The sequence below is a fragment of the Grus americana genome, chromosome 11, assembly GCF_028858705.1.
Source record: "Grus americana isolate bGruAme1 chromosome 11, bGruAme1.mat, whole genome shotgun sequence".
Classification (NCBI taxonomy): domain Eukaryota; kingdom Metazoa; phylum Chordata; class Aves; order Gruiformes; family Gruidae; genus Grus; species Grus americana.
The window spans coordinates 1,478,346-1,498,318 of NC_072862.1; the positions used below are offsets into that span (position 1 = coordinate 1,478,346).

Genomic DNA, 19,973 nt, shown 5'->3' on the forward strand with positions numbered 1-19,973 from the left:
GGAAGCCCAGCATGTTTGCATTAACTATGCACCCCCTCTCCCCCCAACCTGCGGAGACTGAAATGTCCTTCAGAATCCACCGATTGCCTTTAAAATATTTTAGCAGGGGAGAACTTAAGGAATCCCAGCTGCAATGGGGGAAAGCAGTGCTTTGAAAGTCATTCCTTGATTGCTGCAGCGCCCAATATGTTAGAAACTGCAAACTCTGCCTCGGAGATCTCCTCATCCGACAGGCCAAGGCATAAAAAAAGTCTGAGAGAAGGACGGCATTCTGCAGGTGGAAAATCGGAATACAGAAATTAAACCACAAAGACCCAAAAGAACTCAATAGCAGAGACAAAAAAAGGTCAATCTAAACATTTTAAGTGGTAGGCCTTAACCGTTCCCTCCCTCTCAGACCTGAGATGAATATGTAACCTGGTAATGTGGCCGTAAAACCAGGCAAGAAGGTGGTCGTCTTGCTTTTATTGTTGCGCGAGCAGGTAACTGCAATTAAGCAGCCACCCAAACAGTGCTTTCAGAGCCTGAAGCAAGGCACAACAGATTAAGAATCAGGAATCCTTGATTTTTTTCTTTTTTCCTGAAACTGTCCACTAACTTCTTGCTTTACCACGGCCAAGTAACACCTGCATGATTCAATCTGTCCAGCTGCAAAATGTGTGATCATACTCACCTACCTCACCGGGGTTTCGTGAAACCTAATTACTGCTCGTGAAGTGTTCTGAGCCACAACGATGAAAGCGGCAGAAATACAATCTATTATTTTCCAAGGGCAGCCACACCACATCCCACTTGTTCCACCTGCAGCAGGACACTTCTTTCTAACCTCACGTTGGTCTTGATCACCATCCTGCAGGTCTGGGCACTGCCAGGAGCTCCAAGAAACCAATCCTCAGAGGCATCTCTTGCAAATATTTGAGAGACATTCAATCAAAGTAAATGCTCGGTTGGTGGATACAAGTGGGGAAAATTCCTTTGCTAACAACCTTAATTAGAGATAGGGATGAGTGAATTTAAATCAGCTGATTGATACCAATAAGGAAATTAAGTTGTTAATGACTGTGAAAACTAACGATTCTAAGAGGCCAGAAGCCCATGTCCCTGTTGCTGCCCAGCTGACACCTTTGCGTATCTCCTGCCCTCGTGAACAGCAGCTTTGCCGGCCCTGGACCCTGCTGTCGGGGGCAGCCTGAGACCCCTCCCCGCACGGCAGCGCTGGGTTTGCAGAAAGCCGTCATCAGGGAGCAGCCCAGGTCCTCTCCAGCCTGCCTGCCCTTGGGGCACTGTCTTGATTCAGCTATCCGGCTGAATCATTTTGCAGCCAGCCTATGAGCAAAGTTTTTCAGGGTTTTTTTCAGCTCATGAGAAAAAGACAGAGTCCCAAACACTTTTTTTTTTTTTTTTTCCTTTGAGTGGAGAGGTGGTGGGCCAGAATTACAAATAAGCACAGAGAGATCACCATCTTTTTACAGAAATTCCACAAGCACAAAGAATGTTGTAATATGTCCACAAAAAAGATTCACTTGAAGATAAGCAAAAATAAAATCCCCCTATATGAACACCTTCAGTTATTGACACTTTTCCTCCTTCTTTGGTTCCCTCTGTAATTACCAAACTGCACCGCTGACATTTGATCCACTCAACCTGCATACCATGTTTGAGATGCCCTCTACCAAAGCCCCTCAATTTTAAATCTCAGCTACACTGGAAACTTTGAGATCCTGCAAATAATTCAGCAGGGTACGAGAGTTTCCGGACTGTGAAGATCCACGCACTGTTCTTTTCATCATTTCACTCCCCTCTCATTGATTACAGACCTTGTTACATTTCCAGGCCCTGACAAGGAAAACGCTTTTAAGTGGTTTCAGCTCAGCTACGTAACCAAATTAGCGATGCAACTGAAATGCATGCCAAGGGAAGTGAATCTGGGATTGAAATGCTGCGCACAAACAATACTGATTAGGCATATTAAGTTCCAGAAGCATGGCTGGCCAGATGCACAGCAGAAAGGAAACCTTTAGCAGTGAAGACATCTGTGAAAGGAACCTGAGCAAAATCCACTTAAAAAACCCCAAAAGCAATGTTAAGAGTGCAAGTATGAAGATAATAAAGATCTGAAAAGCTTAACAGAATTTCCAGTAACAAGAATGCTTTCCTCTACTGAAAGCAGGCATTTAGTTCAGTATTAAACATCAAGAATTTTTGTAACGTCCAGCTATGGAGTCAAATGTAACTGCCCTTCTAAAGAGACTTTATTGCAATTAGAAGTTCAGCCCAAATTTGAACTAGCAAAGAACCTGCAAAGCAATTGCCATATTATACATATGTCAAATAGTCTTCAGATTTCAACACTAAAAATAATAATATTGAAAATATCCAAATCAGTGGGCCTGGCTGCACAGAGTGTTCCCTCTAGTTTAGTTCAAACTACCATCGTAGTAACCCAGTGAGGAGCAAATCAGGCCCAAAGTCCATTTTTAGACAGGGTTAAACCTAAGCGATGGTCACAATTTTAATTCCAACTGCAACATTAGTGTGGCAAGTGTTTCCCCCTCTTAGGTTTAGCTGAAGAAGCCAAGCAGAAAGTTTTACCGTGTGCTTCAGGAATAGCTCCTGCGTATACGGGTGTACAGAAATTCAATTACTAATTACTCCTGGAAGGGAAGGAAACCCACAGAAGTCATTAGCTTCCTGCAGGTAAAAGCAGGAATACCGGTGCTGCGTGTGCCTCCTGGCAAAGGGGCCGTCCTGAGCCCCCAGCCCAGCCCCGTTAGGACATCGTGGGGGTCTCGGGAGTGAAGCTTGGTACAAGAGAAAGGACCAACAGCTGAACTCAGGAGGTGGGTGGGTGCAGCAAGGAACCACGCAGCCCTCTGTGCTGTCAGAAGACACCGAAAGCACGAGGTAAACATAAACCCCGCTTGCACCGTGATGTGCGAATCTTCTGTTCTTCTCATGCACTCCTGCTCTTTCAAGGTTGCTTTTTTTTTTTTGTTTTAACTTGGTGATCTTCATGAGCCGTGCAATAACATTATTTTCTTCAGCAATGAAGTAGCTGACACCCGATACACAGGCACACAAAGTGATTTCAAGAGAATGCACTTTTGTTCCATGGATTTGAAATGGAGTACCTTGGGATGTCAGAAGGATGAAACACAAAAGCAATTTATTGACATGAGCATTTTTTGCTTCCAAAAGATCTATTTGAAGGTGATGACAAATAATTTAACCTCACTTCCTACTAGAGTCTCAAGTGCTCATCATCATGATTCCTAAGAGACTGAGCAGCTAGGTCTCTTGCTTCAGGCAAATCTTCGCAAGGGAAAAATACTGCAACAAAGAGAGGAAAAAAAGCCCTAAGCCCAGAGTAGTGAGAAGACAGAGAGAAAGAAGCCCTCTTGCACAGCCTCCTTCAGATGACATAGGAATGAAATGCAAGTTTAAGAACTCCTGGTCACACTTTTTGCATCTCCATAAAGGTGATGCCTGACACCTCCTTGTACGGAAAAGGACCTGACAACTTCGTTTTTCACATTCTATTTTCTCAACATCTCCCCTTCAGCTGGTTTTTCTGGACCCATCGTTCATCATCACATAATGTAGGGGATATGTTATGATGTATAAATAGTCTTGCAAGGGCAATTTTTATGGCATATAATTCATACAGACAGACATCAAAATCCCACTTCATTGGTGCTTACGTTAGATGAATTCAGACACGGGTTCAGTTTCTGAAGGATTTAACACATTTTCAAAGGAACTCACATAATAGTACTGCTGAGAACCCGGTGACAGTCATCATTAACAAGAGATTTAATTTAAAGATTGCAGAACGCTCGCAGTCTCAAACAAGCAGCTATTATTTGTACAAGTTAGAATTCAGCAGCTGGTTAAGTGCTGACAGAAAAATATATACTCTTCATCCATCTCCAGCATATTTAGCATCATTAGAAACCTGATGCCTGTGAGCGAAGAGACATCCATGATGCTCCAGCTACCATTATTAGTCTGTGACCGTGCAAGCGCCACACATGCTATTTCATAACGGCACTGAGGCTTCCTCCAGCTACAAACGGTGCAGAGAGCTCAGCCTGTGCAGCTGCAACCGCTGTACTCGTGGCACTCCGGAAACACGCACAATAGCACCAACCAAACGGATTCATCTTTAATAGACAAGTACATACGTCCAGGGCTCTCCAGAATAAGATCAGAGCTACTACTCCTCGGATATTCGCTCATGGCATAGACACTACTGTACACACCGGAGGTGTAACGTCTGGAGGCTTCTCCAACAAAGCTCTTTATTTGAAAGTAGCTGAGTACTAGAGCCGGAGAAAAACTAACAATGTGCTAGAGTAAATATCGTAATTTAAACAAGCAGAGTATGACAATCAGGCCTCTTTGCAATATAATCCATGTATTGTCATTTTACAAAGCAATACAAGATCCAATAATACAGCCATGTAGTTACAGTCATCTATCCAGCCCATCCTAATTAGGAAGATCTCATTATAGAAAAAAGCCTTTATCTCAAGACCATCAATCCAATCCCCACGGATTTTCTTGGGGAAAGCAGATGGACTTTCAAGTTTCTACTGCTAACCCCACAAGAACATCCTTCTGCGCTAGGGTAAAATTCCAGCCTGAACATCGTCCCCGCAGGCTCCTGCGAGCTGGCGGAGCCCGGGCAGCGGCACAGCCCGGGAAGCGCAGAGCACCCGGCTCCCTAATGCCGGTGCACACCCCTTCTGCCTTAGTTCTAAGGGCTACAGGAACCTCTGCCTCATCTCCACTGCGATCTTCAGTGTCAGCACAGCTCTACAGCCTCCTGCAACCCTGACAGAGAGAGATAACATCGTATTGCACAACGAATTTGGAAATCAGACCACTTGTTCTATGCCAATAACCAGCAGGGAAGCCTTTTTTAATTAGAAACGCCTTTTTTCTTCAGTTGGTATGCACTTGACCCACAGTCAGAGACCTGCAGCAGTAGATACACAGAGACACACCAAGATACAGCTGTACTTGGTGACTGTAGTAACACCACCGATACCCGCTGAAAGCAGATGTAGTCAGCTTTCACTACGCCTGATCAGCTAACATTCCCTAACCAAACTTTGGAAACCAGGCTGTCACAATGCCTTACGACGTATTCCTCATCGGGGAGAACAAAAAAATCCTGTACTGCAACGGGTCTTCACTCATACGTGTTAAAGTGAAAACCAAAAGGAGCACAATGCAGCAGGAAGTCCTACTGAATATTTGTTATTCCACCACCAGACATAGCAATATTACATAATAAGGATCATCATCGTAATTCAACAGTTTACAGGAAGCCTTATGAAATGAGTTTTTTGAAGCTACATCCACTTCAATCTGTCAGACAATGATTTTTGTTCTCAGTCACACTGATTCAATGCACTGTAACAGTTTCTGTTCTCAGGTGTGTATCTAAGGGAATAAATTTTAGATTAGAAAACTGACCTAATTTTCTTACCTGAGATGTTTTCTGTGCATTCAACATTCCTATTAAAACATATGCAATAGGTCTCATTTATATGCTGATGCTGAAGTACTACAGTCATAAAAAAAAAAAAAAATCAGCACCAGGCTAGCCGACACTGATGTAAATCAGAGACACTTTACAGCTTCGTACTGCTAATGTGCAAACGAAAAAAGCTTTCTGTAGCAATAATTGCCAGCGCAGCAGTGATCAAGCAAATGTATAGAAGCAGCACTTTGTAAAGATTAGAAGGCCTAAACTGGAGCTACCTTTATATTTGAGCATTTGGATAAAAATGCAGTTTGCAAATAGAGGAATATGGACGTAAATAGCAAGACGACCGTCACTGAATCACGGGGCTTTGTTGGCAAATCACCTGGCAATCTGGAAATGGAAGCGATTCTGAGAAATGTATTTCTGAAAGATAAGAGAGTTTAGAAATCCATAAAACTGGTTTAACTTGAGAATAAACTCTTCAAGGTTGGTTTAATGTTGGTTGAACCAACCATCGCAGGGGTCTCTCAGGAATTTCAGGTATATATATCTTGAAGTACTATGATGCTAAATGAGATTAACTTTTTGAAATGAAAGCAGAGAGGTCATTAAGCTCTAATGCATACTTGGACAATTTGATATTATATGGAAAATATTTTGTTTAGAAAGAGTTGCGCAGAGCCAGTCAACTTGCGAGCTAGTGCATAACATGGTTCATCTGCTCCTAAACTTGTGCACATCACATTTTTCAGAGAAAAAAGTGGACTTTTCTTTCTCACGGGTGTTAGCATTGGTATGTTTAGGCAGTCTGAAGGTTGTTGAAGTATTTACAAAATAAGATGCAATGCAACCTAGTAAAAGAACAGAAGCCCTGGGTTTCAAACTGAAGTCAAGCATTGGCTAACCATGCATCCTCACGTAAGTCTTGGTATCTCTGAGCTGCGGCTATAGCTGTATTGGCCCAGAGACGTTAGAGCAGTCACCCGAAGATGAGCTGGACTTGGTAAAAAGCAGTTTATTGGAGAGCATATTGCTTCGTTCATGAGATGCATCTTGGATTATTTTTTTTTTTCCCCCTCTTGAACATTGCAATTTGAGAGAGAGCCTATAACCAAGATCACAGACAACTTGAAAGACAATCACCATTAGAAAGAAAAGAAAAAGCAGAAGTTGTCAATGGAAACATGTTACAAAATTACAGATCAGCCACTCGCTAGCAAGGAAACATTGTGTAGGTGTCCTGAGAGAGAAGGGAGGAAGAGGCAGGCCATACTAGCGAAGCAGGAAAACAGCTACCTAGACACCCTGTTTACCTGCATCAGAGCATGGGCTGTAATTGAGAAGATAAATTTCCCATCCTGGTCTGTCCTTTGACCTTATTCGTAGCTCGCAGGGCAAGCAAAAGACGATCAATTTTGCACTGAAATATTATACATCTTCACACACACGCATTAACACACATTTCGTCCCTCAGAGCTGGAGGAGAAAATGCACAGAGCAATCTCTGTAACAAGAGCTAACCAAAAGCTTTTTGGCTCGTGCCTATGTCATCAATCACACATCACAAAATCCTGGGTGAAAATCCACCCCGAGTCACGGGCAGGTAAATCCTGCTGTGTCCGGCGGCTGAGAAAGGGCACCCAAGCCGAGTATCTGGCTTAAAGCAAATAATTTGACAATTTGTATACAGGATTCCTGACAGCCAGCCTTATGCTAAGCACTTCTGTACGTCAGCACCTTGACTAACCACTGCTTAGGACTAGACTACAGTTTAGGACTACTGCCTAGGCAGGTCATCTTATAGATGATGACAGTGGGCATCAACGAAAGGACTTGGTCGAGCAGAAAGATCTAATATCATTGGCCAAGATTTAGCAAAAAGAAAAAAAAACTGGGTTTTTTAATAAACTTGTTCTGTAAAAAACCAAATAGTAAGAAGGACAGCAACAAAGCCTGGACCTCCACAGTCTTAGCTGCTCAACCACAGAGCTTACAACTCAGTCAACTTGTCTTTGCATTTTGCACAGAGATGATAAGGTTCCCCTGCCTTTAGGAAGCAGAGCTGCAGAAAACATTCATCTCGATGCACGGAAAATTGGCTGAAAACTAAACGGAGCCGACTGCACCGCTCGGCCCCTGTGTAGCTTTGGAAAGGCATTTCAAGGTACGCTCCTGTTGAGCACGCCTGCAACAAGAGAGAAGGTTTTTCAAGCTGCAGGTTCTTGCACAAAATAAAAACGTACCGTGGATGGTTTAGACCCTCCGAAACCTGCTTTTTCTGAGGAATTCTTGCTATTTGCCATAGGACCCAGATGCAGCAATACGCACGAGCCTTAGCTCGAATAGGAAGAGGGTGCCGAGAAGAGCCGGGAGCAGCGGGCGTGCAGCCCTGCGGCTGCCTGCGAGCACCGGGCAGCTTCCTTCGCCCCTGCGCCAGCTGTACAAACCTGCCACCCTGAACCCTGAGCGGCGCGGGAGATGGAGCACCTTCCGCACTCCCAGCCTCAACACCGTCAGCGGGAATCAGTCTGAATTCAGCCCCTCTTCCTGACGTGATTTATACGGCACAGTGAACGGTTAAGCTCTTCTGACACCCTCAAGTCCAATAGATGCTCGTCCTAATGAATACCATAAAGCTGTTCTCATAAAAAGTGAATCACACACACCGTGGCTCCTGGCATTTGTTTTTAAAAAAAATGCTTTAGATATTGGCCATCTGCCATTAAGTTGCTTGAAACATCTCAGACAATTTATTTTTTTTCCTGAGATGTGGAATTTTGATAGCATTTTGGAAACTATTTTTCTTTCCATAGTAAATTGCACTTTGCTAATCTATTAAAGCACTAGATCACTTTTTGTAGTCAAATTATAAATAATATTCTGATATCCTCAGGCTCTGCTATTTGCTACATCTTTTGTTTGTCACTATTTTTCTTTCCCTAACATATGGCCTCATAGTGCAAGCCATCTTGACTGCTGGTGAAAAAAAGACAGGATATTGGTATTAGCTTCCTTTTCCTTAAAAAAAACCAAACAAAGCCCAAACCCCCCAAACAAGCCACTCCTCCGCTCCCCCCCCCCAAAAAAACCCCCGACAAAAACCAAAACCTTAAAAAAACCCCAGCTACTGGTATCATTTTAAACCAAACCACAGATAATTAAGTGGTTTGCCAAATTATCTGTCCTGCCTTCTGGGGTGACATGCCAAATCCTGGCTGCCCAGACCTGGGCTCCCAGCGTTTCAGACTCACGATCCGTTTCCAGACACCGTTTGTTCTGCGACAGCCCCGACGCAGCGCAGCTCTCGGCACTCCCTGCTGCTTCTTCCCCTTCCAAGGGTAAACCCCCTGTACGAAAAGCAGTTACAGGAAATTCTGACAGACGTACGGCACACGTGACAACTTTATGGTAAAATATAAACATATAGGATAACTATCCCTTTGCTACTTCCACCTTTTCCTGTATTAAATGGAAATCTGACCCTTCTTCCCTGCCTGAACAACAGCTGTATCCAAAGCACACTGAGACGCAGCAGGACATTCGCCGAGCTCATATCGTCTCTGACGCACGTCAGCGCATGAGGTATTCTCTCCCCAGCTTTAGAAGCAAGAGTATGTGTATATACACCCCCAAATTACTACCTTTTTATTATTATTTTATTATTTTTACCCAAGACACCTCAGTCCTTCACTGACTTTTAATCCTACCTTGTGACACTGTCAGATAAGATAAACTCAGTCCTTAGAACAGCCTTCCCTGATTGATGCTCCTTACATTTTAAAAGGGATTTGGCCTCTCTGAGCCACCAAATCTTCGTGCGGTAAAATCCTGCTGATGGGGCAAGCCCCCCCAGAGCATCATGCCTACGGGATGAGCATTCAGCAGAGTTCTGACACTGCTCCTGCCTACACACTGCCCAGGAAGGGGAATCTGGGTCCCTTTGAGGCATTTTCTCCTGTTCCAATTTAAATTCTAAACACAACTGGCCCTCTTTTTCAAACCCTTTTGCTAGATTTCTGTCACTTCAGCTTGCAGGGAGCTTTCTCCCAGCATCTTCTTTAGAGCCAGTCATTGTCTGAGCCATCATCTGGGCTGTACCTTCAGACTGATTACACTTGCAGATCATTAGAAAACCTCTCCAAGTAATCTACATTCTGATAAATGACATCCAAGGTGACATCACCCTTATATCACTTCATTAAGTCTCCTTGAGTGTAAAGCTATCTGAATTAAAAGCTATGTTTAATAAGTGAAAACAGTCAAGTGTTGCCATTTCCTTTTCAGGGGGAGTTACCCGCCGAGGCGCTCTCGGCAGAGCGGATGCCTCTGCGCATTCAAAGCGCTTACATTTCTCTTCGGGGTCCACCTCTTCCTGCCCCAGGTGAGTGCAGGTGCTTCTGCTGGAGCAGGAAATATTCTGTACCCACGGGTGGATTTGGAACCACCGGAACCGGGAGCACCCACGGGGCGACCACGCCGACGGTCGCCGTCAGCAGAGCAAGCTGCAGGCAGCCACGCGCCGGTACCGTGCAAGGCTATCAAATGCTCAGCACTGCGTATTTCATTTCGAGAATCACTCTGAAACTTATGAACAACCTGGTTCGTGACAATATACACACAAAAGCCTTGTTTTATCATCTGTTAATTCTGAGTCCCTAAGTCTCGCGGCACTGGCAATATTAGTACCATGTGGTTTTGTACAGGAAAATATCTTCAGTGGAGCTCCCAATCCAAGCCCAGACGCCATCGCTGCGCGCAACGTGACGCAGGCAGAGCGTTCGGCAGGGCTCCCTCAGCAGAATCACAGCTATGAACTACAGCACCATTCTCTTCTGCAAAGACAGTTGTTTTCTTCCGTTAATCCTTTCCTATAAAAGCACATTTTCACCATAACGCATGGTACGGCAAACTGCTTTTTTCCCAACGCATTCCCACATTAACCTGACGTGGCCTGTTACGACCGAAGTGAATCTCTCTAATATTCCTAAATGCAAGCACCAAGAAGTAAAACAGCGAGCTGTCTGAACGCAATGCTTGTTACGGTCGTGCTGTTTCAGCGATTCCATTAGGTTCCCCGTACGGTTTGATGAGGTCTCCTCAAAAGCAAACCACAGCAACCCTCCAGGGCAGAGGCAGCAGCTCCAGGGGCTGGGCAAGCCCAGGAGGCAGCACCCCAATGAAGTGACACCGCTTCGGCGTAAGGACCCGGCCCCTCTCCTCTCTGGGGAAAAGCCAGGGACTTGGCTGCTCCCGCCAGCCTGCATCCCGGCGGAAAGTGTCTGCGCAGCACCATGGGCGTCCTTCCCAGCAGCACAGCTCAGCAGCGCTGGATCCTGCCCGGAACCACGCCAACGCAGGACACTCGCTAGAAACGACATTGTTAATTACAGAGACGGGTCGTATTTAATCTTGTCTAGAAATAAGGTGGGGTGGGCTAAATGTATTTTCATTTTCTCATTCTATATCTTATCCATCCCAACCAGGGAAATTTTTTCCATACTTAAATAAGTATAAATGACGTTAATGAAGTTCTGCATGTAGAAATATTTGAGAAAGTTGCGGTACGAAAAGGTAAGTTGCCCGCAGGGTGCCTTCTTGGAGAAGCTTTTCTTCTTGCTCACAGTCTGTGGCCACGAGCACCGAGCTGCTCCCTGCTCCGTGCAAGCATTTCCATGCGGAGCGTGAGCCTCCCGCGCCTCACGCCGGTGCTCAGGAGCACTACTGCTGTCAGGAGCCGATGGGCTGTAGCCTAGCACCTCGCTGCATTACAAATTACCAATCAAATTTTAAAATAATGATGATGATCATTCATAATGTTATTACTTCAGTGGGACATTAAGACTCTCATACTAGCAATATAATTCAGAGCTAATGCTTTTTCTGATGCACAATTTACTTCGGTTTGTAGAAGAGGGAAGGAAGATGTCGGGGCACGTCATTTGGTACAATATCGAGCTATAATGCGGCATTTCAGTTCGATAGGGTAAGTTAGCCATCGAAAACAAATGTTTCGGCTGAATCTACACCGAGGGAAGGCAGAACTCCTTTTTCACGTTCACATCAGAAAGCACAGGCTGTGAGCAATTGTAATAAAATAATGGCATAAACAATAAGGGTGATAAGACACTTTTAGAAATTATCTTAAAGATCTTTTATCAATTTTTAGTCAAATTCCAGACTTTGGGGGAGATTCCAAATGCCAAATTTAACGGCAGCGTATTCCCAGCGGTAACTGCACTGTTTCTACGCACAACACTCCTACTCCCATCCATGAATTGAAACCAAAAGCAGACGATATGAAATATGGAAAGTTTTCATCAATTTTCAAAGTAAAACATATCCTCCTATGAACTAATTTCCTTTGATCAAAATTCAAGGCAATTATTCCACATAACTTGTTTAAACTGCTGCTGTGAAAAATTAAAAGGAGAGGGAAGGAAAGGCAAAGGGAGCCAAGGGCAAGGCGGACGTCGGACGGCGTTATTGCCTTTGCCATCTGTATTGGAGCAGATACGTTCTGGCTGAAGCTTCTCCCCTGCATTTTAAGCCCTGGGCAAATGCCCCGACCCCACGGTACAGACGCCCACGCCACAAACGCGGCCTCCCCAGGGACCCGGCGGTTTGAGGGCAGGCTCCCTACATTTGCTGAGTTTTAGAAATATTCTTTCTAGCCAGGTACCCTCAATCTAATACCTTAATTCAGCATAAGATCATCAAACTGGCAATGCTGCTATTGTCCCCGTGGATCATCTGGCAGCACTTGGTCAGGCTCTGTCTGAATGACTCCGAAAACACGCGTCTCGCCCATCATTTCCTTTCAAAATAAACTCTCCAAGTTTAATGAACCGTATCACCCCGCATCGTGATGATGGTTGCGCTGAGAAGTGCGTAACTCAGTTAAAAACGAAATCGCCCCCATCATTACCTGCACATCTCTCTAACTAAAAATAACTCCCTGAATCTCCATGCGATCAGAAGTGGGAATTCATGGAAAATACGATATTGCAAATGGTGGGCAGCACCTCATAAAAGGAAAAGAGGAGTGAATCTGTCAGCCACCAGAGAATAACAGAGGTCAAACAAGATGCTGCTAACGGTGATGATCCTCCGTCAGAAACGCAGACAACATGTTTTCCATGTCACTAAGTTGAGGCTGCAAAAAATTATTTAACCCCAATTTCTTAAATAACATCAGTGAGAATAAAAATCTGATCAACAATTTCGTGCTACCTAAAGTGAAAGCATTTCACTCTGTCCTAATACTTCCCTACAGGTGCATTTCCTTCAAAAGCTAAATTCAAACGCGCATGGTTGTATGTGACCGTGAGCAGACGGCGCTTTGATATAGAGGGTGGCCAATTTGTGATTTGCAGATGGGTGACAAGGCACTAGTTGTGGAAATATTCTCTCTGTAAAGCAAACTAACAAAAGACCCCCAAGCCACCCTGCACTCAAACGAAAGCACTTCTGGGTCCTATGGAAAATGCTGGCTGGACAGCCAGAAAGAGGAAGAAACAGAAGAACGTATTTTTTCACTCTTTCCATTTCCTTCTCTTGTCCTGCAAGGCTGATGCTGCTGTTCCATTTTCTGTACAACCTACAAAAACTCAATTTATTTTTTCAATCTGTCTCCAGTCAAGCCTCCTTACATCAGCTGTGCAGTCATTCCACCGAGGCTCGTGTCCAGCGGCACGAGGAGGGTGAAGTAAATGAAGTTACCTGTGCATTTACGGTCTGTGTCCTCCTTCTTTGACCCACTGATGGTTAACTTGCAGTTGAAGTTCTCCTCCCAGTACTCTGCAAACCACACGTTCCTTCTGTTGTTCTCCAGGGTGCGGGAGGTAAAATAGGCATCAAACCCTGGAGAAGGAGACAGGCAGAAAGCTGAAGTCTAGCTCGTACTGCACGGGAAGTATTGCAGCCTGAAAAACAAACACTCTGTTTATATCTTCTTCAACACCCAGCGCACGTTCACATCTCTATCCACACCAGATGACCGTGGAGGGAAAGGAAATCCATCGCAGGTTTTATCTAATCGGCTGCATCTTGCAAGTAAATTACTCTGCGACTAAATGTGAGGCACAAAGCTAGGTAAAATATATGTAAAACAGAGATTACTATCGAAAAAAGTTATGAGCAAAAACCATGGATTAGATATTAGATACCAATAAGGAATGAAAATGAATTACACAGTGCAGCTGATATTAGGCTGAGCTCAATACAACTAATTTTGTAATTAACCTCTCCAGACCTCCAGAGAAGGCAGTTTCATGGAAACTGGCCATTTCCAGGACACCTGACTGCGTTTGCAGCGTGCATTTCCCCCTTAATTTCTTTTCACAAAAGTAGAGAGCAAAACTTCTGAGAGGTAACTGTGAATCACCACAATTTACCGGACACTTGGATTAGACATCCTGAAGTGGGGGTAAACAAAAAAAAAAGTTTCCTTCCTTAGACCTGTGAGATTCAGTTTGTTACTGAAGCCATGTAGCCACAGGCAGCCTGCAGTCCTGCAAGAGTAAAATGACATAAATCTCCAGTATTAAAATAATGGGGGAAAAATTACAATTTTTAACAGCTGAGTTGAAGCCCCTGAGTCTTCTTTTTTTTTTGAAAATACATAGTCCTCTATTCAGTGAAAGAAACCACATAACAACTGTCAAATAGCTGTGTGGCAGCGACACGTTCATAGTTTTCATATGGCTCAGCTATATTCTATCTCTCTGCAACACCTCAACAATTTGCCAGAAGAGAAACATATTTTGTTTTGGCTTTTTTTTTTCTTCCTCAGAAATGTAAGTCACTATATACACACACACACGTATACATACAAACACAGTCGTGTGTGTATAATGATTAAAGAAAAGGAATATCTAAAGGCTTACAAACCAGGAGGGGAAAAAAAAAAATAATTCAAACTCTACTACAAAATTATACAGTTTATTAAATTCTGACCACCAGTTAGACCTGCCATAGCGTAGGGATTTTCTCTATCAAGTTTTCAAATTCTGTAGTTTAAAACCGAGCCAAATATCTGTTCGCAGTTCAGACAATACCCTTCAAAAATCACGCTCATTCCAATGGGTTTTTCTCACACTACAACACAGAACTCTGAAACAAGTACTTACCTTCCCAAGAAGCAGCGGTAACTTTAGACCAAAAGGGACATCGCGGTACTGACCACCCTGGGCACCGCTGCCTCGCTTCGCTGTACTTAAGCGCTCTTCTCCGTAATTCTCTTTAACGTTGAGAAATAGCCCCTCCGAGCCTACAGCAGCCTTTGTGCAACCAGCCGATGGCAGTGACAGACAGGTACCCCAGGTACTAGCACGATGGCAGAAGTCTGACCTCTGTCACTCCCGCCGGAGCTGGCGGTGACAAGAGACCCGAGGGGCAGCGGGTCCGTGGCTGGGCACCATCCCAGCGGGGGAACCTGCTCCCGACAGACACCGGTGGGTCCCCAGGAGCTCGAGAGCAGGGACGAGCGGAGATCACCACCCTCCCACAACAACATTTTTATTTTATTCCTATCCCTGTATGGTTTTGGTTTTGGCAAACAAAAGATTTGCGCGAGGACCGATACATGAGCGCGTGTCTATGTACAAACATAAGGGCCAATATATTGGTGCATGTCTATGCGCTCATACGTGAAGTCTTTTGTCTTTTTTTCTTTTTTGTAGCCGACAGAAGCTGTGTTCTCTCATCTGTTCAGAGGGAGGAGCACATGGCGTGGCACAGCCAAGAGTTCCTGGCATAGAACGTGGAAGAGGCGGATCAGGGCTGCACCAGAGGTGCCAGAACCCCAGGCAGGGGCTGTCCCACCCCCTCAGCCAGGGTACAGGCTCCCGCCAGCCGAAGCCCCTGCTCAGTTTTACAGGCTTGTTACAGTCCCTCTGAAGGGAGGGGGCTGTGCCCGTTCTCTTCAGAGAGTTACATCAGTCTTACAACAAGCATACTCGAACAGCGGGACATCCACCACTGTTACTAGCGCCGAGTAGCTTTCCTAAGTCTTTCTAGCTACCGGTCTTCAGCCTGCAATGAGCAACATCAGAGCTTTTGCCTACGGAGAGAGTTTAGATTCAGTATTTTTCATGTAACCTTCCAGAACTGCAATCCAGTTCAAGTTCAGGTTACGAAAGAGTTTTTCCTTTTACTAAGAAGGCTGTTGCGACATTCAGCCTATACAAATCTGAAACCTGGATAAAGCAGATGAATCGTAAAGAGGACTTGAAAATGCTGGTTGCACACTGAGAGGCTCAGAAGTAAATTATCTGGCATCCGAAAAGCGCAAATCCATTGAAGATGCAAATCTCAGAATATCTGTTTTGTCCCTTTCCTCAGCTTTACAGCTTGTACTGGCGTTGCAGAAGAGGGTGGAAGCACAGAAGCAGCGAGCTCTTACAGATACTAAACCATCTCTCTATATTGCATGATCACATGGTTCCTTTTGATTTTGCAGTTAGAAATGACAGTAAATACATATTCCATTGAAAGAGAGAAAAAAGTCCCTTGCACCATAGCCAACAATTCCTTTCCCTGAAATAGGTGGGTAAATTGACTCAGTCTGGCACTCCTCACAATGAAATTGAGTCAGAGGAAAAACATATGGCATCATTAAATTAGCATAGCAATCCATCCACTGCAGGATAAAAATAGACAGCATGTAAACAGATGTTTCCAAATAAGAAAGAAGATTAGGAGTGGGGTCAATCTGTCTCCTTGTATTAGCTTCGTGTACTATTGACCCAGCTATAACGTATAGTTTCCTAATTCTGAGCCGACTGCTCACGACTCGCATCCAAAGCCCACTGCTCATTAGCACGGTGTACATCATCTCCAAAAAACAAACTAGAAAAATAAACACTGGGGTCTTCCAGAAACAGGCTGAAATCAAAGCGAAATTTTACCTGCAGCCTCACTAGTAAATACGCGTAGGTCTGTCCTCCAACAAATACACCGGGCTGCCTCGGAAGGACGCCGAACCCTAAGCTACGTGCCGTACCGAGTCAGTGCCCAGCACCTGAAGGACTGCAGCCACATCATGGAAACCTGCCAGCCAGCCACCTGAATGGGACGGGGGGGAACCCGCATCCAAGCGCTGTCGAATACCTGAGTCAAGCCCATATCTCAGTATGGCTCGTCCAGCCCCGGACGCGGTTTTTGCAGCTTGAAAGGAAAACCTCCAGAACAAAACTGCACGAAGCTGCAGGAAAAGAGGGGACCTGTGATGGCAGAGCCCCCCGACCCCCTCCCGCTCTATTTACGCTAAGGCGGAGACTTAACCTGGGTTTCCCATGTTTTAGGGAAATTGTTTAATAAACCCCCCCGCCACAGCTGTTCTGCTTAATTCATGACAAATTAGTGACTTAGGAATGTTTCTATGCACGGTCTCTAGAAAGGACAGCACAATTTCTGCATTTCTCAGCTGAAATTTCCTAAGGAAAATATTCACGTGGATGGGTCAGAAGAAAATTTAGAAAATACTCCTAGATTTGAGGTACATACAAGCTAAACCAGTTTTCCTGTAAACCTATGTGTATTAGTTTTACTTATAATTAAAAGAGCATTTCAAAGGGGATATTCAGTCACAAGATCTGCCATATATATATGGCTCAGAAAGAGAAACAGTATACCTTACCGACGTGCCAAACTAACTGACCTCTGGGAAAAGTGCTCTATAACTTAATAAGATAAAAATCAATCAGTCTTGATAAAACTGTAATAGAATTCCATAAGAATTACTCTAAACTTTTACAGATTTAATAACAAATAATAGCATTCTCATTGATTTTTTTTTTTTAATGATCCCTCTGCATTCTCAAGAAGGAATATAGATCCCTATTAAAGAGGGTACATTTTTTATCGTTATTTCCTATTGATCAAGACAAGCAGGCAAGTGACTGACTGACAGAGGGATGGAGTTAAGCAGCAGGCCAAATTTCTATTAATTCACAGAATCCCAGCATCCCAGCCTGGGTTGGGTGGGCAGGGACCTCACAGCCCCTCCAGTGCCACCCCTGCCATGGGCAGGGACACCCTCCACTAGCCCGGGCTGGGTGATGACTAGCCCGTACTGGGTGGGTGACTAGCCCTGCGCACCCACTCGCTGTTTCTGGCTGCGTTGCAGATCGCAGCACTCGGGTCCCACGCCCCAAAACCCTGGAGAAGACCTCTACTCGGCATCGCTTTGTGAATCGCCCTCCTTCCCCACGTACTTAGGGCCAAGAAAAGTCGCCCATAGGCAGGACCAAGCGGAAAGAGCCCTACATTGCTCCGTAGGAGCGAGGCCAGGCGCGTGCTCGCAGGTACCAGGTTTTATTTGATAAATATTCACAACTTCTGCACAAAGGGCTGGCACACATGCACGGCGGGGGTACGATACACCAGAGGAGAAAGCCTGGGGTGTTTCGTACCCTCTGGTGCAAACCTGTGCACCTCCACTGAATTAATTGAACCGTGCCAGTTCACAGTGGATGAGATTTTCATCCAATCTAAAGGTTAGTAAAGAATGCTCAGTGGAATCTCACTGCTCCTAGAACAGGGGTTTGTTCCTGCTTTTTCGCTATATCGTTCCCGAGAACACTGTCGGAGAAGTTATTACGACTGTGTGAAATACACTGGTGAACTGAATACACACCACACTTGTTGCTCTGTGATTTGAGCCAACAAAACACCACCATTTCATTTTTTCCCCACCATTATTTTCAGACAGTAATTGTGCTAGATTACTTTAAAGCAACTTATAAAAAAAAAAAAGAAAAAAAGAAAACTACAGGAAAAATATTTTTCAATTAAGAGAAAACAGGATCAATTTAAAGATCTTGCTATTTTTAAAGTTCATATTTGATGCATGGCTAATAAGTAAAGCAAACCCCAAACATTCATTTCTCAGCAAATGCTGATCATTTGCTAGGGCGGCAACGCCGCCGCCACGCAACCGGCCTTGTCAGTGCCCTTTCGGAAACCCCACGTTGAGTTTCATGATTTAAGTTCCTGTTAAAGAACAGTTTGTACAGTAAAGTAGTTACATATCCATATTACTGCATTTTGAACTCTAATCGCGAGGCTATGATGGATCCACGCAAAGATTAGTGCCACGCAAACGTTGTGAGCTAACGCGCAAGGAATTGTGTCACCTGAGCTTACCGCTTGTTCCGCTGTAGATCACACGTGACAAAAATAGGTGGTTACCCGCTGCACAGCAGGTTCCAACCCGCAACCCCAGGTTGGTGTAGAGTGACGGAACTCCTGAAATCGCAGGAGGATTAACATCAGCAGCAGTAGGTAACTTTTCACCGTGTTCAGACTGACCCGGGATTTGTTAACTCTTGGAAAAAGCCAATGCTTGTAATTGCCTCAAAACCCCCCCAAATACACATTGTCTTACATCTCTTGTCAGTTATGACTATTTCTACGCTTCCCATGTGCCACAAAGCTGTCCTGCAAACACAATCCATCCTATCAGAGTCAGTGGGCTTGAGTCAGAGGGACATCTTAAATGCATACCTAATTTTAGATACTTTAATTAATATGATTCAAAAACATTGAAGTTGAAATGCAGGAAAACGTATTCTCTATAATGACGACAGGCTTAAGCTCGTGCTTAAGCTTAGTCTTTCTGAACTGAAGACATTAAGACAACTTGCATGCATAGTGCTAAACATAAGAATAAGCGCTTTGGGTTCAGGGGCTCACAGAATTAGATGACCCAACCAAAAAAGCTGGATGCTTAAATGTAAAAGTAGGAATAATCACTTCTTACTCTTGTACGTGGCCAAGTACTACACTTGCGTGACAAGATTTAGTGATTTCCCAATGTTCTCCATATATCATACTTAAGAAAATTACTTTTTTCAGCAAATACCTCTAAGAGATATAGATAGTCATTTTATGAGATTTTACAAATTAAAATAAATCTCTTATTACTTTAAATCACTGTGATTTGATTAAATCATTATTCTTACACATAGAGAGACGATACTATCTAATGGGTTCATTTATTTTCCACCCCAGGATTAATATATGAATTAACTACGTAGCGATGAAACAGACTAAAAAAAAAATAAAAAAAAATAAAAAAAGAAGAGGGGGGTAGGGAAAGGGACCCGATCCTGAGCACCACAGAGGGGTGGTGAAGCCCAGGGGAGGACGGGTGTACGTCACTTGGCTGCGATGCCACCAAAACCCGAGCACCTTTGGCTGTTTCCAAAGCCAGCGGGACACTCGCGGCGCCAGCCTGAGCAGCCCTTCCATCAGGACAGGAGTTATCAGCGCTGCTCGAGTGGCTGAAATTAGAAATTACCGGGGCAGGATGGGAGCCGGCTGCAGTCAGGCTCTGCATGTCAGATTTTATCTGGGTGTTCTATTCTGCGCCATTGACGGTCCATCACCCGGACGGAGAGTGCCAGCACCGCACCCAGCCCTGCCCGGAAACACCCTCAGTGCTCCAGCCTCGCCCCCGCTCTCAGAAATCCCT

General features: G+C 44.5%; 1 protein-coding gene across 5 annotated transcripts in view; it reads right to left on the reverse strand.

Annotated features, from left to right (window-relative positions):
- Positions 1 to 19,973, reverse strand: part of GRM7 (glutamate metabotropic receptor 7) — a 306,193-nt gene that overhangs the window by 103,391 nt on the left and 182,829 nt on the right. For all 5 annotated transcript variants that reach the window (XR_008578861.1, XM_054838818.1, XM_054838817.1 and 2 more), the window contains one exon: positions 13,217 to 13,357. Coding sequence is in view for 4 of the 5 variants with exons in the window: in XM_054838818.1 (XP_054694793.1) it covers positions 13,217 to 13,357 (141 nt within the window). In the remaining variant the exon portion in view is untranslated. The remainder of the gene's footprint in view (positions 1 to 13,216; positions 13,358 to 19,973) is intronic.